General features: G+C 39.2%; 1 protein-coding gene across 1 annotated transcript; it reads left to right on the top strand.

Moving 5' to 3' along the window:
• Positions 1-20569: 20569 nt before the first annotated feature.
• PIGM (phosphatidylinositol glycan anchor biosynthesis class M) lies at positions 20570-26544 on the top strand. Its single transcript, XM_071432817.1, has one exon. It carries the CDS (start codon positions 20711-20713, stop codon positions 21956-21958), a length of 1248 nt encoding a protein of 415 aa, XP_071288918.1. The 5' UTR covers positions 20570-20710; the 3' UTR covers positions 21959-26544.
• The last annotated feature ends 126 nt before the right edge of the window (positions 26545-26670 follow it).

The raw sequence follows: 26670 nt of genomic DNA on the forward strand, positions 1-26670 counted from the left end.
GGCTGACTTCTGCAGGTTTTTGTCAGTTCTCACAGGTGTTTTATCTTACTAAAAAATAATTTTTCTACAACATGCTTTTTAGACTGCAAGAAAAGCTTACATGTACCAGAAAAATAATAAAAAACGTGGCAGCTATCAAGTCAGGAGATAGCTTCAAATGTTAGCAGCACAACATCATAGGCAGCCTGCAAGTATCAAACTTGCCTATGCAAGCTACTGCTGAAATTGCCCACTTTGCTCATTCCCTCCAGCAATCAGAGTTGATGTGACTTAATCTCATTAATTCACTGAGCTGAATGCACTGGAGAAAAAGAGAGCTCAGCAGTTTAACCAGCTTCGTTCATCATTTTTCTTTCCTTCCCCTACCTTTCATTTTGAAGTTCTCTCTATCATTCATGAATTCTCTGCCTCATATCCACAGACAATAGAATAAAACAGCTTTTCCCCCCCAAGGTTGCTTTGTTTTTCTAAAGGCTTAAATCAGCCAGAATCAATTTGCTGATTGTGCATCACAAACTGAACCAATCTACATCCATTTATATCCAAGTACACACAATAAATATAGTCATTCTCAAACAGGAAATGGAGTTTTCATTCTTTTAAACTCTACACAGCATCTAGGCTGAAAGGAGACCTTTATTTTTTTTAAATCATATTCTCCAGAAACTCAAAGGACTAAAAATTACAAAAAGAAAATAAGCAAGTGTCTATAATGGCTAAATAGTCCCATTTAACAAAAAATTAAAAAAAAAAAAAAGTAACAGAACCACAAAATAGGGATGTGGGTTTGCTGGGGTTTTTTCAAACCACAGTATAAATTCAAGTCGTTCCCAGAATGCACTCCTTACCACAAGATTGTTTTACTTGAGTCTACAAGATTATTAGCAAACATTCAACTTCTATACATTTTCTCCAATACTAAAGGAAACTTTCTTAAATGACGAAGTATAGATGTATAGTTCAAAACAGTTGGCTGAGAAAACAAATTATTTTTAGAAAAGTGTGACACCCTTGGCTGTATAATCTAAAATCATAACAAGCTATTTATTTTTTAAAAACAGTATACCTAAACTGGCTACAGATTCAGTATTTCAAAGTGGTCAGTCAGAATAGTTTAGACAGTCAAGAAAAGTCTCACAAAAACCCTGTATCATAATACTTGCTTCAGCTTTCAGTATTTGAGAGTCAGTGAGTAAAAGATGCATCTTTACTTAACTATACTATATTATAATATCAAGCCACTCTGCAAGCAAGGAAAACAAAGCAGCCTTGACATTATAGCCTGAAATACCCAGGCAGTGAGGAAAAACCAGAATGAAATTAAAAGAGCAAGACATGTAGAAAAAGAAATCTTTTTTGTGTACTCTCTTTCCATAATATCTGAATTTTGGCACTGTGCACAATATCATTCTCCAGTCAGAGAACTGCTTAACACAAGGATATATGCATTTGGCTTTGTCACTAGGTTTTACTTCAAGTACAAGAAGCAGACACTGAAGCCTGATAAGGTATGTGACAGATAAAATGCTTAGCATGGAAGAATTACTTTCCTCCCAATACAGCAATGGTTTAAACTTTATTTTTTGCAGGCGAATGGAGACAGACAGGAGCAGGAAAATAATCTGGTAGTAAAGAAAGCAGAGCTTTGCTGTGCTAGACTGGGAACTAAAATGTTATGCAAGGCTATCAGGTGTCCAGCATGAGATTTTTACAGTATAAAGGTTTGTCTTGTAGGAGAGGAAATAAAGATATTTAGCCATGGGTAGATATTTAGCCTGTGGATAACAGAAGAGAGAGAGATAGGGGAAAATGAATAAAGAGGTCATTACATTGAAGGCAGGAAGGTAGCATGAATGCATCCAGACTGGAAAATGATCCACAGTGGGGAAGGACAGTACCACTTATTTAATAAGGAAGCAGAGTGAAACCAGATTTCACTATTTCAATGACTGTATGCCAAATGAAACTTATGCAGCTTCCAGTGGTAAAGTAAGAGAATGGACTAAGATGAACAAGAGAAAGCAAGGAAGACAATTCAGAAAGCAAGCATTGATCCCACTTTCTCTGCAAATTGATTTGATTTTCAGGATAAAATTAATGAAATAAAAACTAAAACTTAATCCAAGAATACTGAAAATTTGAATGCTATAGAAAAGAAGAATGCACCTGGCTATTCACCTCAGCAAAGAAAAGAGACTCAGAGAGTCATAGGAAACCAAAATACTTGGAGATTGGACAAAAAAGAAAACACAGAACAATATAGGTATAGAGCAGGAAGAGTCCACTGTTACCAAACAAGGACAAACAGTCTTTAAATTTAATTGATCTCTTTCCTGACTAAAATAATAAGGGAACAAGTTCTGAGCAACTTCAGATGAAGACAGCATGGCTTTGTATATAGGAACAAATTGAGCTTGTAAGGAACAAAACAGATTGCAAAATATGCAAAGCTAACTTATTAGTCTAAGCCACAAGAGATTTCAGGGAGTTCTCTAAAGGCAGAAAAAGCCACAGTAGGGTGGCTAAAAACCTAAGTAAATGGCTTTTATGTGTCAGAGGGAACTGAAATTTACAGTCACAAACTCAAAGTACTGTTCATAGTTCTTTCACACTCTGTCTCTTATACAGCACCTTGTCACCTGATAGTGCTACAGGATGGCAATGCAAATGTGCATTTGACCTCATGGTACTATTTGTTCTACATTCGCCAGTCTGGATACACAGTGCTGTAATACATGTCATTTTATGCCATTATAATGCACTTATGTCTGGCACAAATTCATCACAGCCAGTGGTGTCCTATTTGATAGTGGAAGAATAAACAGAAGTGAAATCTGGCTTCAGCTCGGTTCACCTCAGACCAAAAGCTCACCAAGCAAAAAGCAGCAATCAAGGTACTTCCTGGCATACAGCAGACATCCAGGGGGGCCAGTGATTAGGTCCACAGACTCAACCACAGCTCTTCCCAGTTGATTTCATGTTTCCCTTCTGACTTGTTTGGAGATTATTTCTATGGCCATATTAGCATTTCTGTTCTCATCATCAGGAATATTTTTCATTCTCCTAAAGCATCAAAATTTGCAAACACACAAGAGGAAGGACCTTGAAATATGGAACCAACCCTACAATTTAGGCTGACAATAACTTGCAAAGCAGCAATCACTTTCCACAATCACATTCAGAGTAAGCTTCATCAGACATGAAACTCACATCCAGGAAGCAAACAGCAGATATAGAAATGTAAGTACACATGCCAACCTAATCACATTTTTAGCCAACTAAATATGATTTTTGTTTGGAGAAGCATGTTCCAGTATATTGTTCCTGATGTTCTAAATATTGTAAGAGTGCTTTGCCAGTCACAACACAGCTATTGATTGTCCTTCCCAGCCTCATCCACAAGGCTAAACACAATATCCCAATAATTTGTATGCAGGCATCTGTGACAATGGAAGGTCAGTATTTGTTAATTAGAGTAGAAAGAGAACAAAGTCATGAACTCAAATGGATGAAGATTAACAGTAATGTGGAAGTGTTTTGATTCTAAATATCACCAGGTAATAATGGCATCATCACAGGGTACAAGTGCTGCATCCAGGTCCATCCTCTTCACTCTGGCCTCTCTCCATTTCACTACCCAGCATTTGGGCAATGCTACCTGGATAACCTCTCCATGCCAGCAATTCAGAGGGAATGAACAGGACAGAAGTCACTCTTCCTCTTCCTCCTCCCCCTCCACAGTGCTGATTCCTGACTCCTGCAGTCTGCAGAAAAGCAAAGAACTGCTGCTCTACAGTTAGTAGGGCAGTCGGTGGATGCAGAGAGTAGAGTGCTTTGAGGCAATGACTGCATGTCATGTCTAAGCAGCCAAACTTACACTGCAGTTTCTGTTCTGGGACAAAAATCCTCTAAGAGTAAGTCTTACAACTCCAGAGAAATGAGATGCTTTATTCAGCTTTTGCTACAGACTGTAACAGAGGCATACCCACCTCACAGGCCCTTCCTTGTTTCTCAAACCACTATTGTCCTCCTTCCTAAAAGTGAAGATGCTGTCACAGTTTTTACTGATACCAAATATTCATAGCTTCATGCATTGGCACAAGGAGGTGAGGAGTTTTCAACATACTAACTTTTCTGCAGTATTTCAAGATCCTTCTTTGCCCAGCTCTCTTGCCAAAAAAGACATTATTATTCTCACAGTGGAAGCCAAGTAGCTCTAAAACCTGTTTAAAGCAGCCTAGCAGAATTCATGTCTAGGGAAAAAAAAAGCACCATGATTAAGAGGCAAGAAATCAGGTTTGACCTTCAAAAGTTCCAATGGGTCATTTAAGGGTGGTATCTCTTCCTTTAAAAATAAGTAATCACTTAAACAAAGGCAATGCTGATTCTGAGCCAAATAAAGCATCCTTACCAACAAAGAAACCTGCCCAAATGGGCAAGTTCAACTGGCTTCACTGAACACTGACAAAATATTTCTGAAGATTTTCTTGGAACAATATCTAAAACACTACAATTAAACATGTGAAGCAGCAAAAAAGGGAACAGAAAAGGGAGTTTTCTAGGGCATCAAAAGTGGGACACAATGTATGATTAATTTTTTTTTCAGATCTTTAACTTTTAAAAATGTGTTTAATTAAAAGAAACATATTTGCATTACTCATGCAGATTAATGTAGCTCAGGTCACCGAACGCTTTCTGATTTGTAATTATTAACAGTTTTAACTGCCTCTGAAAATTATATTAGAGGGCTTGGGAAAAAAATCAAGAATCTTCACCATCCGCTTTGTAAGCAAACATTATTTACTGCATCCACCTCTAGGTAGCAATTTACATAGTTCTTACTACCTATAGCGGTGGCATGTAATACAAAGGTTTGGGTCCAGGGTCTTGTTTGGCTATCTCTTGTTCTAAACAAAGAATTTCATTTTCTGCCAATTAAAGGACAAGCATATAAACCATAGAAACTTCCCAGTTTATTTGTTAAAGAGATGGGGAAGAGATTGAAAGTATGATTACCAGAGAAATATCTCCATTACAGACCATTGGAGGGCTCTAACTCCTAGTTATGCTGCTGGCAGTATAAGTCAGTTATGGGCTGCTGAGAAATTACCTTCTTCCTTTCCTGTGTTGTTTCCCTCATTAAGAACACACTGACTTCACAAAGTGAGTGCTAACTGACCTGAAAAACTCATTTCTTGTATAGAGAACTCAAAGTCCAACTTGCTCACTGGGGCCTGAATTTCACCCTTCAGCTACAGCATTGAGATTGAGTGACTGGTACAGAGACAGCAACCATCCCCTTTCCTTCCTCTCTCCAGTTGTCTTTCTCTCAGACCTGAACTTTTTATTTTTTTAATCCCTTCTGTATTGGTACACTGACTTTTCAGACTTCCAAGGCAGGCAGGAGCACTCGGAGTATCAGCACAGGGCTCCAAGCAAGGCACATCTTCCCAAAGTGCAGAAAAATCCAGAAGCGTTTCTCAGGACAGCAGCAACTTCCTGATTTGAACAGCAAGACCCCATAGGTGAGGACAGGCTTAGTAATTCCACAGCTTTCAAAATCCCATTTCATGGCAATTTCCTGAGAAACCACAGCTCCCTGAGGTAGAGTAAGAAAAGGGGCTTTGTTCTTCGGACCCTGTGGAATCCCACCTGAAAAGGCTCCTTTGAAACCTCATTCCAGCAGCATCCTAAGGAGCCAGTGAGCTTGTTTCTCACACATAACACAACTGGAGATAACTATGGCAGAGAAAAGTGCAACTACACCAGGTCACAAATGGGAGCAGGTCATATAAAATGTGTAACTTGGCAAACAGCGCTAGAACAGCCACTCTGGCACAGGGAGCAAAACAAAACTGAAAAATTTGCAGGTATGAAGCAAGCAGATGAACAATGAGAGACAAAGTTAGGGCCAGGAATTTAAAGGAAAGAGACAATAGTACAAAACTTTTCTGGCCCATAGTAGGTCAAGTACAGTGAGATAAAAAACAGAATAAAAGGATATAAAATAGGATTTTATTGTCAAAGAGGTAGGTGGGAACACAGTAAGAGAAAGAAAAAACAGTTTTAGCATGCAGACAGCCATTTCTCCCAGAAGAAATTAATCTTTCAAAAAAGCTAGTTGTGGTATTCCTAGGATCATATTTTGCTTGAGGGAAAGAGACTACAAAGAATGCCTTGTAAAAGACTCAAAATACAGAAAAACCTGTGCAATTTCAAGCACAAGATACATTATTTTGGAAGAAAAAATTGCATTTTCTTTGTATTTTGAGACATGTAGCATGTAAGGCAAGGACTTTCATACATTCCACAAATTATGCAGACCTGGATTTTCTACAGGCTTTTAAAAAAATACTGTTTCTACTAAAATAATACTAGCTTTTCAAAAATCAGTGTTCAATACAAACCCTATTGCAGGATTTGTGAGCACAATTTCAGTAAAAGGAGAGTGTTTAGGGCAAGAATGCTTGGTATTTTAATATAAAACATACATTCATAATTTAATTTTGGATTAAGTAAGATTGAAAGGTACATCCTGATCCTCTGACCAAATTCAAGTGCAGATAATTAGTCTGCTTTGTGGGGGAAACTAGAAGGCTAAGGAATCAGTTATTTTCTGTTACTACTGAACAATGATCAGTACTTGAATATCAATGCTAAGTGAAGGCGATTTTATACATACAGCTGCTTTTCAAGTTGTTTCAGCAACTTCAGGCAAAATTTCCTGAATGTGCTCAGGTTTCTGGGTTCAAAACCCACAGGCAACACTCCATTCTCTATTTGTAGATGGATTAGCTTTTATTCATAAAATAAAATTAACATTTCAGATTTCCTTTTAAAAATACAGACATTGTTATTCTTGGAGAACTCAAACTTTAACCACATTTGTTACCTTCAACATTTGCATACTGTGAGAGACTCAAGTAGCAGCCCATCTCCTCCAAGATACTTCTCTTTCTTCTACTACTTCAATAACCGAAAATAACTCCAATTCTTTTCATAATTGCATCCTTTAAGACCTCAGTCCTATCACCAAGTCCTTGTCTTATTGGGCAACAGAACTGCATTTCTATGGGAAATGAAAGAGGCTACTCTCCATTCACTTACTTTTGGGAAGTGTGGCACAACAGTTTGCATCCATATGGCTAATCTGTACTCCCTCAAAACAAGGAAGGGTTCTTCCTCATTGCAAATGGTTGCTAGTCCATTATATCCATCACTAGGTATTGTCAGAGAAAAAAAAATAGCAATTGCCTCAAGTGAAAATCACACCAGAAAATTCACTAAATACACAGGATAGTGCTGAAACACAATCCCTAGCCCTGCTAAGTTTCCTAACACAGACAGTCTTAAGGGCCAAACTGATTATTTCTCCCTCACCCATACATATTTTAATTAGTGCACAAGAAGAAATACTATTACATCATGTGGATTGTCAAACAATTGGCTGGTGGAGCTGTAAGCAAGGTCTTTTTAAAAAGACTGCGCTCTCAGATTTTTCTGAGAGTGATATATTTGTGATGGTGCAGTGCAAAAGTAACAAGGTTTAAGATAACAGCTTCTTTATTCATCACAGTTACTGTGAGTATTATACTTAGAATTATTTTCAGACTATCACATTAAAGATGCACTAAAGATGTGTGACTCCTTCCCACTCCTTCAAAAAAAGATGGGAGGGTAGAGAGGGAGAAAGAAGCTGAACTAGAACAGTTTGTGAAAATGACAACACATTTAATACTGAAAAAAATCATAAAGGCAAGAGCTACATCCTTAAAATAACATTTTCAGTTTAATACAGATACTCTTTCTCATTTCCAAATTTAAGCAGGTATCCCTCCTACCAATTTTATGACAAGTGCTGTCATGTTGAGCAGTCCTTGGCTCTCTAGAAATGTTCATGCTCAACATCTTCTAAAAATAGTTCTTGGTTGTTCTTGCTGCAAGAATTATTTGTTTCAGACTATAACTTCTACTTTCCATTAACCAAGGCTCAGTTCTGTTTTGGATAAATTTTGATGTGTGAGCAAAGCTCCTGACTTATACAGCATGATGTAATTGTGCTGACAAGATTCACTTGCCAAGCTAAAACACACAATGGTAAGGGAATGAATAAGCAAGCATACAAAAGGCTGGTCATATCATCAAGTCATCTATTAAAGCTGTCTAGCATTCTCTTAAAAGTGTTGAAATCGCTTAGAAATCTACCAAAAACTGTTGGGCTAAATTTATTCCCACAAAAGGTGTTGTTCCTAGCCTGAATTTTCCTGAAGACATCAAGAAGATGGTGAAGGCTGCAGTGATTGGGCATTTCCTTGTCCTTGCTGTTTTGGACTGTTATCAGCCAAGCTGGAAGTTAGAGATATTATATTGTCAACCATTACCCTTTAGGGAGAAGCAAGTTGCGTATTTCATGTGAGGGTTCCACAAAAAATGGAGAGGAATAGATATGGATGAAGAGCAAAGAAGAATTTCCCTGCTGGAAAGGCCACCTCAAAAACTCAAGGAGAAAGCAATACTGGTTCTAACAAAAGGACATGAACTGAGAATACGAGGCAGTAGATACTGGAACAGGGAAAGAAGCTAGAAGTGAGAGCTGGTGCGTAGGCAGAGACAGATTGTACAGGAATCTGAAGGAGGATAGATACTGCTTTACACTGCTGAGTAATCCTGGCCACAAAGGTAACTTTCTCAGCTGTACAATCAATTTGGGCATATGGACAAATTATGACAAGTCTAAGAACAATGAAGATTAAGGGGTGATTTTTATGTGCTTGGATTTCCTGGGTTAAGAAGTCATTGACCTGTTGCAGATTCCCACTGCTCTTCTAGGGTATTTTGGTGGAAGATAGTACCTCACATTTCCCAGCAAGCTCTCAGCTCACAAACTGAAGAGGACAGGAGGTGAAAAAAATGTAATCTAAGAAAATAAACAGAACCATTTATCTGAAGAAGAAATACTTTTTTCCTCAAAACAAAAGGCAAAGTCTAAATGCTGTCTTCCTTCTTTTAACAGGAAGAGCTGCTTTATTATATAACACATATAACTGAAGCAAAAATTTAAGACTCACAAAAGTCTTAGAACTACTTATATGGACAATCAAATAATATCAGATAGACATTGCTGTGAACTAATAACAAATGATTTACTGGTTAGTGTTCCTTTATATCTCTTCTATATATATATTCAGAACTGGTCACAGGGAAAAAAAATTGATTGGAACTATGGGGTTTTATGTGTGGATTGGCAGTCTGAATTAGAATAGCATAAACTTTATTACTACACAAACCAACACTTTTTCCTCCTTAAGTACAACCTTTAAATGCAGCCTCTTGAGTCAGCAAAAATTTGAAACAGAACCTAATATTTTGTTAAGATCTATTTTCCCCCCTTTTAAACCTTCAGTTTTACTAATTATAAAGGAGTAAATTTAGCTTATTACCTTATCTCATATTTTCCCACCTAATGTTTACTGTAAGAATATATGAAAGACACAAACAAAGTATTTTTCTTGCCTACTTTTTTCTGTAAATCATTTTGGTGGACTCATCTGCTCCAGCTCTCTGGAGGTATCTTCTTTCCATTAATCAGAGTGGAAAGGTAGAGAGCTAGCATAGGCCGGACATTGAACTTTCAGACTGCAAAGACTCTAACATAACCCTAGGTTACTTCCATTCAGTTCTATACTACATAAGAGTTTCTAACACCTTCCTAAAGCAAAAAGCATACAGAAAGTCACTCAGTTCTTAAATCCTCCTGAGGTCAACTAGTACAATTCTCCACTTTTGACTTGGATACCACTACAGACCATACACACACACAAAAACTTGAAATACTGCATTATCTCATTCAAAGAAAATAATAGGAAAATTACTGAGGTGAATTGTATTTTGTGATGATGAACCAAATCCGGGTCTAGTGTTTCTTCACTTATACATATTCAAACTTTTAAACATAGGTTGAAAGAATGAAGGCTTAAGCTTATATGGGAACAGACTTAAGTAGCTCATGAAATTCAATACTTCATAAAAATCTTTGTTATAAATTAATCTCTGAAAGGTAGTAAGTCAAGCCTGTAATGCCTTAGAATTAACCCTTCCATATTCCCTTTTCTATTGCTATTAATTTTTTATTTAGTACACCTCCAAAAAGATTCATCTAGACCCTGGGGGAACAGAAGCTGGAGACAGTCTTCAGTGACATTCAAATCAAACTGACTGTCACATGGAATAGTTAATGCCAAGCCAAGTCTTTTAATGAGAACTTGGAAAAAAAAAAAAAAAAGACTTCTAAGTCTACTGGCTTTTTCGTCTTCTCCCTAGTCATTTTCTTTGAAACAATTTAAACTAGCAACAGTTAGCCAAGTTTAATTTGATTACCTTCAATTTTATATGCCTCTGCATTTAAGCAAAGAACAATTTGGAAAAACATTAGTAATTCTTGTCATAATTTTTCATTGGATTGCCAGAGAATTACAGCAGAACATCACCACATACCTTGATATGTAATAAAAGATAAATTATGATGTACCTGAAGTAGATTAAAAAGAAAAAAAAATCAATGCAATCAGAACTCTTTGGGAAGATTGATAATCAAGAGCCTTGAACAGTTGCACGTTTCCTACATAATAATCTTTTTTTCTCCTTCTCCCATGTACAACAATATATTTGCCTTTAGAAAACAAGGAACTCTTCATAGCAGCATTTATTGGCTGTACTTTCATCGTACAATAGGAGCATGCACCACTGTATAAGTAAATATTACCTCAAAGTAAATACCTCACACAAATGCACTGTGCACTTCTGCTTTATGATTTGTTCCAAGGCCCATTTGCTGCCACCTCTACAAGTATTATGCTGCAATCAAAGCCAGGAATCACTTGCCACCCCTAACCTGCCAGTAAGCTTCTTCATATCCAAAAAATAAGAAGTGGACAAGAATACTAGATGGAGCAAATCTATAAATGAATATCTCATATTTGGCTTAATTTTTTATTTGTTTATTTTAAGAAACCAAATATGTTTCTGTTATGAACTTCTTATCCACCTCTCTCATCAGAATAGTGGTATCTACAGCAAGAACACTTAGCCCAGGTCTATAAAAGGCAGGAAGGAAATGAACCTGTACCATTACAGTCAGACGGACCTTCAGTGTCTTTTCCAAACTAAATGATTTTGTGATTACACCATCCCTACCATGTAAACTCTGACTGTTCTAAGAAGAGCAGAAGAGTGCTGAAAGCACTCTAGGTACCTGTTTACCCCCTGGTTTCACAACTCCCAGACTGATGGCAGTATCTGAATATTCAAATATCTCCACAGAAGTCAAAATTTTGGTGACAGGGTTTTGTTCAACCCACAGAAAATGTGGCAAAGATTACAACACAAGTAGATTTTTCCTGGTCTGAAGAATATCTACAAAAACTTAGTTTGTTTTCTCCCCTCTCCAAATAGAGGGGCAGAAAATTTCTTCAATTTTTAAAATAGATCCCTAAAACTGGAAAGTCGTGGCAAGAGGTCTTAAAGATCCACAAAATAAAATTGCCAATTACTGTGGTAATAAAAATGTTTTATACCATTTGTTTCATCAGTGTTTGTTTGTAAGTTGTTAGGGTTGGAGAAACAGTACAGAGAATGTGTTAATATTTGCCTAAAAATTAAAACAAACAACCTAGATTAGAATTATCTATTAAAAATTTCCCCACTTCATGTCAAAACTTTCTTAGTGTTCTTTTAAAATCCATTCAAACAAAAATGTGTGATGCCCCTATGGTCACATGAAAAGCCACAACCATGACAAATCTGTGTGGTGCAAGAAAAAACAGATGCACCATTTTAGACTTAGGCTTAGAGATAAATTCCCATAATGAAATTTTTTAGTTTTTAAGAATTCTCCAAGGAATGAGGTAGATTTGTCCATTTATTTCAAATGGAAAAATTTCAAAAAAAAAATATACTAGGACATCAAAGAATATGGGGAACTTAAATCTCAGTATGGTATCTCTTTCTGCTTGAGATACTCTTACTTGATTGAAGTCTGAACTCTGAAATTCAGAGGAAAATCAAAAGGGACACTGAATAAATGAAACTTTCTGGTGTTGATGGCACTAAGGGAGGAGTGTAGCAATATTCCCTTCCCTGCTCAATTTTTTCCTATGCAATTCTATAAATAGCCTGGCTCTCAGAAAGGAAAATTGTCTTTATACATCAACTCAATCAAAACAATACAGAACAAAACAAAAGAAATTACTTTTCTAGTCATTTTGTACAAAGAACTGTTCCATCTTTTAAAAATTCAAATTATTTTAACAAGAATTAAAAGACAGAGCAGTCCTCTTGAAGAAGCCCACAGGTCCACTGATGCAGAAATTTCACTTTTCAACTGTGTCTGGATTATCCTAGCTAAAAATTACTCCAGCAGGATTTTTACTGGGAGTAGAAAATGTATCTTTTCATCTAATTTTCAGGAATAACACAGTTACCCCAGAAAGCACTTGAGTAGTAAGATTCATTGCAAGTAATTTATGCATTCTGTAGAAGCATGACATATAATTCAACATAATGTCAATTTTGCATGATTCTAGTCTTGGTTGTTCAAGGAACTCTGACAATTTCTATCACCCTTAAATAGCATGACTTCTTGGTAAGTATCAAGTTCTGACTAATCTGTTCTTTTTACAGAAACAATTGTTTTACAATTTGTATTAATACGTGGTAATCAAAATAAGGAAAAACTACGGTTTCTTTTCATTGCATCGGTACCCAACACACATCTTATCCAGGGGATATTTTCATACTGTATTTTTTGGCACAATCAACTCTTTGAAAAGTTCATCAAAGAAATATGAGATATAGCTGTCTTCTTTCTCTCAAAACACACCCTTTCCTAATCTTCTACTATATACAAACAAAGCAGGATCCACTCTGACACAGGATAACCACCAGTTGAATCTCTACTTAAATATATGCAAAGTTTATGTCAGCAGACTCAAATTTTGGCAACAAACCATCAAACTCAGCAATGTGGCAGTCAGCAAGGACAAATATTGAAATTCAACAGTAACCAGAATGAAGAAAGACAAGCAATACTGAAACAAGTGACATGTCTGTTGCCAGTTGCACGGCAGATTCAGAACACTGTGCATGAATTGTCCCAAGTCTGCAAATGCAGCTTGCCTAAGTCCTCTTCCTCGGGTTTTCCCTTCTATAATAGGAGTTCTGCCACTGAAACCACAAGTGCTCACACCAACGGAGTCTGACTCCAACTTCTGATCCAGGTGCAGCAGACCTGCAGAGCACAAAGGGCCAGACAGCATTCCTGAGTCTGTGTGTGAAGCAGAGCATCTCCAACACACCAACTGGGGGAAAAACTGACAAACAGATTGATGGCACAGCTGTGACTTTGAATCAGCAGAGAATGAATAAGCTCTGAAGCCTGAGATAAGAGACAGACATACATAAGCTTAGGGGACAGTATCATTCAATACTGAAAGAAGAAGGGACAGAACTGTGAATGCCAAAGACAGCACCAAAGACAGGATGGACTTTGCTACCAGGTGATTATACTCTGCAGAAGCACCAGCACCTGAGATCATTAACACAGCACGAGGCAGAGCTCAGACAGACAGTGCATAAGCAACTGATCTGGCCAAGTAACTGCCAGAGATTGAATGAAGAGCAGCTAAATATTTAGAAGATAAAAAACCCTAGGTACTGAGAAGAAAAAAAGGTGAATTTCCACCTAGCTAGTGAAGGATACATCCTGTGCAACTGAGTCTCTAAGACATCTTTCTTTAGCTTATCATTCTTATGTGCACATTCTTAGGTGCATTTTTATGCACATTATCATTCTGTAGTGCAAAGTACAATTACATCTTAACCACTATGTAGAATACACCAGGATAACCCAAAAGGAATAATAAGGTAGAATTATTACTCAAGGACAGTTTTCAAGATTATGTTTCTGATAAGCTGTCAAAAAGAGAAAGGCAATGGCATTAAAAAGACATATCCCCATAAATGCATTTAAAAGGTTTTCGAAAAATTGAGGATTCTTTCCCAAAAAATATTAAGAAGACCATGCCATCCTCTAGAAAATAGTGAAGGGGAAAAGTTTAATAATAGTAAGAGTTCAAAAGATTGTATACAGTTATTTAACCAATTGTAAATAATTCATGAGAGAAGACAGGGAAACCCTTTATTGGTTGAGGCCAAAAGCACCTAAGCCAGCTAAAAGAATGTTTCCTTCCCTTTCCAGAGAGAGTATTTCAAGCTTAATGTAACAGAGAAGAACTGGGTTTTTCAAAACTTTTGGAGGATGCAGAAACCCAAATAATCTTCATTCTCATTTTCCCATGCACACTCTATACCTGCTAGGAGTACCAAGTATTACTCAGAGCACTCTTGTGAGAAAAGCTAACGTGGTTTTTTGTTTTGGTTGTTATTGTTTTTATTTGGTTTTTGTTTGGTTTTTTTTGTTTGTTTGTTTGGTTTGGTTTTTTTTTTAATCCAGATATCTATTTAGGTAGATAGACCTTAAACACACTTGGAGGCAAAAGGCAAAATCAGCTTTGGGTAGACCAGAGGACTACTCATGTCTCTACAGACTAGAGCTCCCCAACAGCTGCTCCTCTCTCCTATAGGATGTTCCTTCATTCCACCCAAGGGAGATAGGGTAAGTGGGGTTTTCCTACTTCTAGGCATCCCCAGTCAAGAACAGGAAACTAAACAACAGCAAGCTATTCCCTCTTCTCTTCCACCATTCCCACAGGAGGAGTCCCAGGGTGTCTATACAAACACACACATGCTGTAGCTCCTCAAAAACAGCATCTCTGGAGCCCTTCCAGCACAGTCAGCCCTAGCAGCTGAGCTCTGCCTTTTGTAACAGCTGCTTCTAAACTGCTGCACAGCCACTGCTGGAAAAGCAGTTAGGCTGAACCATATTATCGAGAAGTAAAAGAAATAATAATCCAAAAGGCATCTACTTTTATTTTTATTTATTGTCCAATACACTGCTTGCAGGTCTGAATCTCTCACAGCACACTGCTTCAGTCTTCTGTCTGTGTGAACAGCTAAGGCATCCTGTAAGCACAAATAAAGCAGGTGGTAAGACAACAATCCCTTGCCCAAGCATCTGAGATTTCCCCAATGAAAGTGAAAATCATCCAATGGGAAACATGTGGTCCCACCAATCCCCACAGCCACTTTTAACTATATCCCTATCCAACTATCTTTCCTTTCTTTTCATTGTGACCGGATCAAAATGCCATTAGAAATTGAGAAAGCTAAGAGACCTTTTCTTTATGATTTTCAGTGTTTGCACAAGTACATGCAACACTGTCATCATGCTTACAGCCAGAAGAAAGAGTAAGATGTTTATTGTGAGAAGGAAAGGCAGCGCTTCATAAGCCATGTTTTGGTCATGAAGTATTAAAGAAATTAAGATATTAACTTCTCTGATCAACTGATCAGGTTTGATCAGGAAGTCAAAAGCAGGAAACTGCATCATTGATTTTATTGCCTAAATTTATAAACCTTTTAGTCCTATGTAAAATAAAATAACTGCTCCATTTGCATTAAAGACTTGAAACTCATATTTTTATCTATTGTAAATAAAGTACCTTGGAAATCCATTTGATGCACAAAAGCCTAAGAAACAGAGGTGATGAGAATAGTACCTAGTGTTCCTATCAGCCAACTCTGCAAGATTTGAGACTTTATCTGTAATTACAGCTACTTGTTCTTATCTCAGTGAGTAACTGCAAACACAACACAGCCTGAGAACAGCAAAGTTGCTGTTCAAGTTTTGTCTCTTTTCCCCTTCCAAAGAATTGGAAAAAATTTAGGCAGTTATAAACTAAAAATGCACAAAATGTTTCCCTTACACATTCAAAAGCCAACAAGAAGTGCTGCTTAACACAATTAGATTTAGCCTTTCACAGGTGCTTTCTGGAGGTGCCACTGGACGTCATTCTGCACAATGGTCAGAACCCAGCAGTCTGGTGCCAGGAACCCTCAGTCTCCTAAATTCATAATTTGTCATTTGGCTCCAGTTTCTCTTTTGCCTGGGTTCATTAATTCTCTCTCTTCACCCTTTTATTAGCAGAAGTGAATAGAAAAATAATTTAAAAGTAAAGGAAATTCAACAGAATCCTCAGCTGGATGCTCCCACTTCTGGAGTCCTAATCCACTGGGCTGCCTGCGCCATTAGCTAAAGCTATAGAAGCAGTGCACAAAGGGGGAAAATGCTCTGTTTTGGTATTGCAAGTCAGGCAGTAAGGGCCAGGCACTGTCCATCCTAGATGCAGGAAACTCCTGTTTACCATATCAAAACTCAGATTCTCCATGGCCTTAAAGCAAAAAGGGCCATATTTTTACAATTGCCCCCTAGGCCAGCATCATACTTCCGTGGACTTCTTGCCACCACATGTGTTTTCTCAGATATACTATTTTCTTTTCTTCCTAATGGTAAATTTAAGAGGTTACCCCACAGACTAATTTTTATCCAGTACTTATTTTGCCTGAAGGGCTGGAATTGTACCTAATACACTGACATAAAATCAGCATAACCACTGCAAGCAGAACTCTGCCAACACCACTTGAAAGCATACTGTGCAAAATCACAATGTGGTGAAAAAAAATAATTCCTTTATAGCTCCAATCACATTCTCCAAGTAGCCACATTTATAGCATAATGTGTGAATAAGGGTATAGATTTATCAGGCAGTTTTAAGAAAACACATTAACAGAAAAAGTTTAAAGGAGAGTGTAGTTTTTTATATATAATGGTGATTTTCTTCTGTGAAGAGTTCTAATGTGTTTTTCAGTTAATTTTTGCAAAACCTCCTGTATTACTCATTTCAGTATTAAAGCAGAAACAAACACTTCCTTACATAATCTTAATTATATTTCTCTTTTGCTAATAATATCTAAAAATCAACGCACTACAAATACTTGAAAGGCATCAATCCTATTTGCAAAGCCAATTTTATCAAGCTCAAAATATCTAAGAAAAGTGTCAGTCACTTTTTCTACAGAATTTCATGTGCTACAAGAAACAGATTGTACTTATCATTTTATCAAAAACTTACTGTCAGTTTACAAATATATTAGGCAGGAGTACTTCTCATGCAAGGAAACATTCTGAGTTCAAAACCCAAGAGAGTTAAAAGGGAACTCTAATACATTACAGCACAGCAGTCTCCCCTTTCAAAAGTCTGAAGACCTAATACCAGCTATTGCCCAGTATCTTCCTTACTTCCTTAAATACTCAACTTTCCTACCACCTTTTATACATATAGACTTATGTCACTGCATACATACAGTATGACAATTTATAGAAAAACATACAGTCCTTATGATCAAATTTTATCCCATAACAACAAAGTCTAAAAGCATAGCTAGCCATTAACAATTAGATTTTGAGAGGAGACTTGCATGAGAAATGTCTCACCCTGAGATATCTGTAGAATTACCTAAAATACAGCATATGGAAGCCTCCAACTGCCTTCCTCCTAAAAAGCCTTTTACTGCTCTTTCTTCCATAATTTTTCAGATATTCCAGCTTTTCCAGCCGCCCAGGATCTTAAGTAAGGTTTTCACCATCACAACTCAGCACCTGTTCTTTTCTTCCTTGCACTGCTACCAGTTACAACATCTCCCTTATGTTACTTCTAGAGAATCCTCTTCTAATTTTCAACCTTCACTAGCCTCTTTATTCTCCTCAAAGTTCTCAGATTTAATCTGTTAGTTCCTCCAATATTTAGCCCTTGTGTACCCTTTCAACCATATGTTCAACTTTGTTGATGGCCGTAGGCTCAGCTTAACCCTTCTCAAAGCATAACTTTCCACCTTAGTGTGGAGAGTAAACCCCTGAAAGGCAAGAACCTGGCCAAATGTGTGGATTGCCCCTGGCTGAGCAGGAACCAGCATAGCACTGTGTCCTTCACTCCAGCTGCCACCCTCCAGTTGTACCTTGGTTTTTAGATGGTTAAAACTTCCATTAGGTTTTAGAACACTTGGCACAACCAGTGCCAAGTTCATTGTCCTTTTAATGCTACCACTGCCATGTAAATCTTTAGTAGTGGCAGCTCCTAGGAGATAGTTTATGGAATATATGTCCTGGTGCTGCTCAAGCAGTCTCTATTACAGAAGGTGAAGTGAGAAGTTAATACTTGAGTTCAGGTTTATAATCCCCCATCACAAGTAGGCAAGAGAAGCAAATTTGGAAGTGACCTCAGTTTATAAGATGGTCCATCTTTGAGAACATGTAAACAAAATGCCTGGCAGGTAGTGAAATAAAACCTTTATGTCCATGTGAATATACACATACATATGTAATCTTATTTATGTAATGGCAACTCCACACTTTTCTTCATGCTGTTTGTACCTTCGTGTGCACTGGAATCAATCAGCCTCAGTCCCAGCAGTTCTATGAGCTTTTATCTCCCAGCATTTTCTAAAAGTGGCTGATGGTGACTGATATAAATAAAAGCAGCTTTTTACAGGAACAACAGATTTATAACTTTAATAAGACTGCCCTCCTTCCTGCATTAAAGTCTACAGTACATGACAAATCAGGTTAAGCAAGCTGGTATCAAATCTGAAGCCAAATGCATTTTTGAGCCAAATCTTAATTCTCTGAAGAGCTTCAGGCGTATTTTGAAGATGTTAAATTATTGATAAGGAAAATCAATTCTTTTTCCAGCTCAGGCAATGTCATACAGTCAGAGTAGCTAAGGCAGATTTTTTGCTTTATTTACATCATGACCCTTTAGAATTAAATTACCTACTTTGTTCCTCTTTAGAATCCTGATAAACAGTCACTACCAACAGCTTAACAACTTCTGTTAATGTCAGATAAAAGATTTGTCTGAAAACAGACTGTCAGAAACAGACAAGAAAACCATGAGACACCAGCATACTCCTAAGTTTATTTATTAAACTCATATTATTCCTCCAATACCATTAAACCTGGACACTTAAGCAAATGAACTGCAATGTGTTCTGATCTGACCATGAACAGCTTCCTCCAAGGGTCAGAAATAATAAAACATGTTCCATTCATGAAGGCATCAAAACAGCAAACAATCCTGGGAGACTGTTGGCAGATAGCAAGAATAGTTCTTTGCAAACTTTTCCAAACCAAAAAATTAGTAGTATCTACATATATCTACTTCCAAGTTATTTCGGTCCCAGTGATTTTATTCAGCATTGATCTCCTAGCTTTTCCAGATAAAAGCTTGGGCACAACAATGGTTATGGGGATGGAAGCATTTTTAAAAGTACCCCAACCATTATAGTACAAGATACATAAAAGAGGAAAAAAAAGAAAATGTTACGAATCTTTCCCATTCGAAAGTAAAACAGCAATAGTGAAAAAGCAATTATTTACCAAGGATCAACAACCACCTTCATTCCCTTTCCCAAAAACGTCCTAACAATCAGTTTTAGGACTTCATTACATGATATGGTGAGTTAATGGAGAATTCCCTTCAATTCCTATTGAAGATGTCCAGTTTAGTAAAAAAATGCAAGTATCTGACAGAGGAAAAACTGACTCTCCAGATTGGTTACTATGCTTCTCCCATCGGATATTTCCAACTATATCCCATTGTACTGTTATATACAGAAGAACAGCCTTAACAGATAAAAATTAGTAACTGTGTGCACACAAAAATATCTTTTGTCCCCTGAATATCCTACTAGTTAGGCCACCCTCCAAGATGCCTCTGCCAAATGCAAAAGATCTGTTCCCAGTTCTTCGATGGGTGTCCCTAGAACTGAGGAAAAGTAGATTATTTTCTGTAAGTGATGTGAGCCATTAACACTAGTTCCCAAAATATTCCCAAATGAAACCACTCAGCAAAAACAGTGAGGTTGCAATTAACTACTGAACAAGAAAATTCATATTTTTGATTAATAAAGCATCTCTAAGAAAATCCCTTATAAGTTCTAATATAAAACCCGCAATAGCAATAAGTAATAAATGCCTGTTTTTCAATCAGCCCCAATTCAAATGTGAGATGGCAAATAACCAGACAGGAAAACTATCTGAAAAACATACATAATAGACCCTCAAAATAGAGCGGAATTAATTCCTTTGTTGTAAGTGACTCTCTCTAAGCTCCGATTTTCACGACGCTGTTTATGATCTAATTAAATGAGAAATCTGCTGCGGCAGGAAGCTCACCTAAGCGCTCCGGAGAGCGCTCATACGTCTAGGCAAAACACAGCCACTTGCGGAAGGTAAATAACAGATGTTGTTTTTCCCTCTTACTTAACTACTCCTGCATCTGCCGCCTCTCTACCCGTGGAGCCCGACAGCTCCCGGCAGGGTGAGGGGGCAATGGGCAGCGGCGGTGCCGGGGGCAGCGCGGGTGGCGGTGCCCCGCAGCTCTCCCCGGATCCCGGTGCCGATGTCCTGCCAGGCTCCCAGCCCGCAGTAGAGGCACGCTGCCCACCGCCCCCCATGGGTCCCTCCCCACAGCGCCCCGGCCCAGCGACGCCCCAGGCCCTGTCCCGGCCCCTCTCCCCGCCGCGCCTGAGGGAGAGCGGGCCCGCCCCGCCCGGGCTGCGCGCAGGCGCGGGGCCGCCTCCTCCTCGCGCACCGGCGGAAGCGGCACCGAGCGCGGCCGCCCGCGCCCCGTGCGCCGGGAGCGCCCGAGCCCCGCGTGTTCCCGCTCCCGCACTCTCCCCACCCCGCGCGGAACGGATGGCGGGGGTGGGCGCGGCCCTGCTCGCGGGGCTGCTGGCGAGGCTGGCGCTGGTGCTGTACGGGCTGCACCAGGACCGCACCATGCGGGTGCGCTACACCGACGTCGACTACCGGGTGTTCACGGACGCGGCGCGGCTGGTGACCGAGGGGCGCTCGCCCTACCGGCGGGCCACCTACCGCTACACGCCGCTCCTGGCCTGGCTGCTGACGCCCAACGTGCTCCTCACCGAGGCCTTCGGGAAGCTGCTCTTCGTGGCCGGGGACCTGGCGGCTGCCGTCGTCGCTTACCGGGCCCTGCGGCGCCGTGGGACCCCCGCCGGGCGCGCCTGTGGGTGCTGCGCCGCCGCCTGGCTCCTGAACCCGCTGCCCATGGCCGTGTCCAGCCGGGGCAACGCGGAGGCGCTGGTGGCGCTGCTGGTGCTCGCCACGCTCTACTGGGTGGAGGCGGGCAGCGTGGGCAAGGCCGCCGTGTGCTACGGGCTGGCCGTGCACATGAAAATCTATCCCCTGAGCTACGCGCTGCCCATAGCGCTCCGCCTGAGCGCCGCGCCGGGGCGCGGGGCGCTGCGGGCGCGGGGGGACAGAGCGGCAAGGGTCACGGTCATGGCGCGCCTCTGGCACCTCTTGGCGAAGATGCTGAACCGCGACGTGCTGCTCTTTGGAACAGTTGCCGGATCAGTGCTGGCTGCCTTGACTGTGGCATTTTATCACCTCTATGGCTGGGAGTTTTTGGAGCACGCCTACCTCTATCACCTGACTAGGAGGGATATCCGTCATAACTTCTCTCCCTATTTCTACATGTTGTACTTGACAGCAGAGAGCAAGTGGAGTTTTGCCCTTGGGCTCGCAGCTTTCCTGCCTCAGCTGCTTTTGCTCCTGGTTGTTTCCATAGCGTTCTACAGAGACCTTGCCTTCAGTTGTTTCCTACACACCGCTATTTTTGTGACTTTTAACAAAGTATGCACATCGCAGTACTTTGTCTGGTATCTCTGCCTTTTGCCCCTTGTAATGCCTAGTATTAAGATGTCTTGGCATAGGGCCGTGCTGCTTCTCTGTCTGTGGTTCATCGGACAAGGCCTGTGGCTTACTCCTGCATTCTTTCTGGAGTTCAAAGGATATAACACTTACTTATTTATATGGATGGCAGGCTTGCTTTTCCTTTTAATTAATAGCCTCATAATTGTTCAGATTATTGCACATTATCAAAAAGAAACACAAGTTGCAAAAAAACTGAAGCAACAGTAATAAACTGCCCAAAATCCATAAACAGCCCTACTGTACTCTAGGTAAGGCATCACATATCACCAGCACTTCATCTAACAAAAGTGCAATTAAGTTGTACAAAAGCACATTGTGTGTAAATGTTACTGTCAGTCACCCTGAGCAGCCCCATCCTGCCCTGAGCAGTGTCAGCAGGGGTACCTGTCTCCTGTGTGGGTCTTGAAAGTGCATTGCAACCTTCTCTCCAGCACTGTCTCCAGCTCTGTCCTCTTGCTCCTGATTAGAATGCCTGGAAATACCCTGGCCCAGTTCATCACTTAAACATGTTTGGGGCTCTGGTGAATGGGCTCTACCCATCTGCACTGACTGTCTTCACCTGCTGCTTCCAGAGACAGTGGGGCTGTGCCCTGCCCTTTGACCCCTGTACTGGGGCCACCCAGTTCCTGCTCATACTCCCTTATGGACTAGGCCTGGCACCTTTTTCTCATTCTCAGTGTTAGTCTGATGAGGACCTTGGCCTTTACCTAGAATAACACGGGAGATAATAAAGGTGGAATTTGGTTATGAAATTGGAGTTTGACAGTTTTGTACATTCCAGTAGGTCAGTGGGGTGTTTAGCAAGGCAATCACTCAACATTTACGGTGGGGTTCATTTTTTCTTTTGTTTCCACAGTAACATTTTAGCTATGTGGCCTGTACCTGCTCGTTATGTCATTAACTCTTTGAGGCTTCTAATTTATTTTAGAATTCAGATATTCCACTCTTTCACTTATTTTTGCACATTCTGTTCTGTTTGAATTTTTAAATATATTTATTCCCCTTGCCATGGAGGAAGTTTTTCCCATATACCTGTCTTGGATCACAGAGATGTATAAAGCTTATATATTTGTTTCTTCCTGCCAGGCTCCAGAAAAGAGGCCACTGCCTTACATTTCCATTAATATATGGTTATTGTGGGTGTTAACAATAGCAAATGCAGAGTCAAAGTACACTTAGAATGGCACCTGTGTCCCAAAAGCACTAGAGTTTATGCCAAAACAGTAATTGGATATGTTGTTTCTCAGTGGTTCCGTTTCTTTGCTATTAAAAAGAAATGAAAAAATGAAAGGGGTTGAAGAAATTGAGCAGTTCCCAGAAGAAAAGGAAAGTTTTGAAATAGGAAGCTCTACAACTTGTCAAAACACATTTATTCCTGTAGGAGACACTGGAAGATTTGGAATTGAGTGCCAGGTGATGATGAGAGGAGAGCAGAGCCATTTTGGAATCAATACTCTCTAGAACATCCCACAAGAGGTCTGATGTACACAGCTTTTGACAGAGGCAGAAACTGACAATGTACTTTAGTAAAATCTACTTTAAATAGGCAAATGCCAAATAGAAGGATTGTCATATTTGCCTCACCTTTTAGTTACACCCAATGCAATAGTGGAAACCCTACTGTGTAAAATAGCGTGGGCTTCAAGGCAAATTAGCTTCAACCACTTAGTGGAATTCCTGGTGATGTCGCTGGGAAAGGGTGTGGCCAATTGAATTTGCCAGGCTGCCTCTGATCCCTGGTGGTCTCCTGAGGCTGCCCTCCTCCTCAGCACAGCACTGCACTGACTTCCAGCTACTTCACGTGCAGGATTTCTTTTCCTGCTTGTTGTGCTGTCTTGCAACATGGAATTACAGTATTTTAATCTGTGAATTTTTCCCATTGCTTCTCAGCCTCACTGAGTTTCATGTAACTGAGGTGGTTACATAAAAGAGAGGAAGCCCCTGAGCCCTCAGAGCCCAGAGCCAAAAGACATGTTATCAGGAGATGTGATCGTGTCCTTGTACCACTCTGGCCCAATTTAGACATTCTGATGTGCTAGAAGGACAATTTCCCTGTGATTTCCATGGTCAGAGTATTGGGGAGTGTTTCTGCTCCCTCACTGGAAAGCTTTTCTCTGCCATCTGCCTTCTCACTTGCCTTCAAGCTGTGAAAATCTTGACAGCCTCTTTGAGAATCCAGAAACTGGATAAGGCAATGGGTATTCTTCTGGCTGTCTTGGTTTTTTGGGGCAGACGTGGCACTGATTTCCTTCTTTATCTGGGATGAAGAAAGTTTTATAGCACCAGCCTGTCTACATCTTCCACTAGAGGTGTATCAGTCAAAAAACTGGTGGCATAAGCCACTTGCACACAGTTTTATATTAATCAGCAAGACATTTTGTGTGTGCTGTGAGCATGTGAAGCAAAATCCTCCCATGTGGCTTTATTCTCCAGGGCAGAGTTGGATATACCCAGCTTCCACAGAAGACTGAAGAGGCTCTGCTGTGCAATACTTCTACTCACCCCATGCTGATGTCCAGGCAATGGCTCATTTTTCTTTTTTGCTGACCTTCCGTTATCTGTTACACATTTTTCTGTTGCAAAAAGCGTGTTTTCTTCCCCCAGAGCAATGTTCTGTATTGCTTTAACAGACCTACCTATGCTGTTTGCAGACATTTCCACACCTCTATTTTTCCCTTCCTATTAGCAAAGGAAGCAAATGCAAGCTAAAAGGCATTTCTAACCTCAAAAACCTACAAAACCCAGCATTTTAAGTTACTTTATTTGTGACAGAATTGTAATTTTTTAGGTAAGAAGTAATTTCCTTATGAAAAATAAATTCTTGTCTTGTTAATAGCTACATCATTTTGAGAAGGCAAATTTTTCAGTAATTCTGCATCATTTTCCAGAATTCAAATTCTGAAGCAGCAACAGGAGCTGAAGGGTACCTTCCATTTGATGGTCAGTACCAGTCCTGCAGTGATGATTTGAGAAAGCCATGCATAAACAAGCTATAAAAAGGCTTTTAAAAAAACCTAGATTTACAGTTGTCATTTTAATAATCCAGGACGAGTCCCTCTTTTTACAGTTGCTTTCTAAATCACCCAAATGTGTTTGTGATTTAGAAGTTATTCAAATGACTCATAAAAAGCTGGATAAGAGAAATAAACTGAAGGAAACAAACAAAAAGATATTTGAGAGTTTAGATATTGAAAATTGCTTTTAAAAACCAATTCCATAGTTAAATGGAATTGAATCATTTATTCATTTTTTAAAAGGGTTAAAATAATTTAATGGAGTACCAAATAAGTTATAGTTCTTGAACAAGTTATGGTGAATAGTTATAATGCCTTTAAAATTTACCAAATTCATTTCCTATGGAACATTTATTGCTTTTGATGCTGTTCAGATTATTTGCTTGATAACTTTATTTATCCTCTGATAATTAGGAACTGAAGTTTCTCAATGTTAGTGTTCCTTCCCTACCATGTGTTGAAAAACTGTAATGGCGACTACTTTGCTTTTAAAAGGTTGAAATGCCCATTGAAATGTGTCCCATCTGCAGAATTTTTTCACACTGCACTGAAACCAGCCCTTAAGCACAAAGTACAAGAGGTGAAAGAGGGAAAAGAATCAAGAAAAGTATCATTTTTGTCTTGATTTTTCCACTGTAGCCTATTGTCCAAAGACTCATGACTGGATTCTCAGGTGACTTCAGGCAAAGCTCAGCATTTAACAATGATTTGCTTTAAAGTTTATAAGTGCAATTATTAAAAAGGCAGGGTAAACAAAAGTACAATAATAAATATTTAATTCAGTTTTAGTGTGGGAATGCTGAATTACCATCTATGATACATCGTACTTGGTCTTTATTAAGGAACTTTTGTGTGTGTGTGTGTGTGTTACTTGCATTGTATTGACTCCTGTCATAGTAAAGAAGGCAATTAGGTGGGCTAAACTGAGCTCATCAGAAACCATGAAGCTTTTACACTTAACAGCAAGGGGAAACTCCAACATTTTTTGTAATATTGTATGGAGAAAGTAAATGTTAAAAGAGAGTAAATTATGAGCAAATGGTTTGCTTTTTTTATCTGAGAAGAATGAGTCATCTACTTCAAAAGGGCTGCAGAAATACATAGCTAACACAGGGAACCTCAAAATATATCAGATATTCCTCATATATTTGCCAAAGACAGCTGCAGAATGCCTGTCCTAGTGATATCATAGGATTACCCTGAATTTAGGACAAACCCTTTACTCAGACTGAAACCAAACCACTCAAGCAATTTTCTTGCTTAAGAGCATATTTATGTGCACAATACTTACAAGCCGAAATATTTACCTGCGCATAAAGAAACAAAAAGTCCCAGTCAATACATCTTTGAATCATATTTTTCAGAGCTACCCTCTGTAAAACAGGTTCCTTACATATTTCTTATATTCAGCACTCAGAATCTCTAGTGTCTCTAAAAATGAATTACATAAATTTTGATGCATATGGAAAATAAAATCATATGCTGCAGGGATCTTGAGGTGTAATAGGCACAATAAAGAACGAACTAACTCTGTTCTTGAATGTGCACATTCCACTGGTATCCTGATGTTCTTCATTATAAAAATCTGCACTAGTCACATTTGTGCGGGAGACTTGTTTCAGTCTTTATGCATGATGAATGAGGTCAGAGACCTACATTTTATACTAGTGAAAGTATCAGAAAGATAAAATTTTCTTTTGATGCAAGTACCATTGTTTTGAGGTTTTTATTTTAATTGAATTTCTTTTAAGACATTAATAAATTGATGCAATAAATTCATGCAACTGTTGCACGCATTTTTAATAGCTGGAATGTCTCTTTTTATTTGTAATTTTTTAATGGTGCAAGTTGATAGTACTTTGAGCAGAATTCCTCATGACCCCTTTCTGGTACATACTGAGAGGG

Source organism: Agelaius tricolor, unplaced genomic scaffold (genome assembly GCF_023055355.1).
Source record: "Agelaius tricolor isolate 1412-34295 unplaced genomic scaffold, bAgeTri1.0.p SCAF_1, whole genome shotgun sequence".
Taxonomy (NCBI): domain Eukaryota; kingdom Metazoa; phylum Chordata; class Aves; order Passeriformes; family Icteridae; genus Agelaius; species Agelaius tricolor.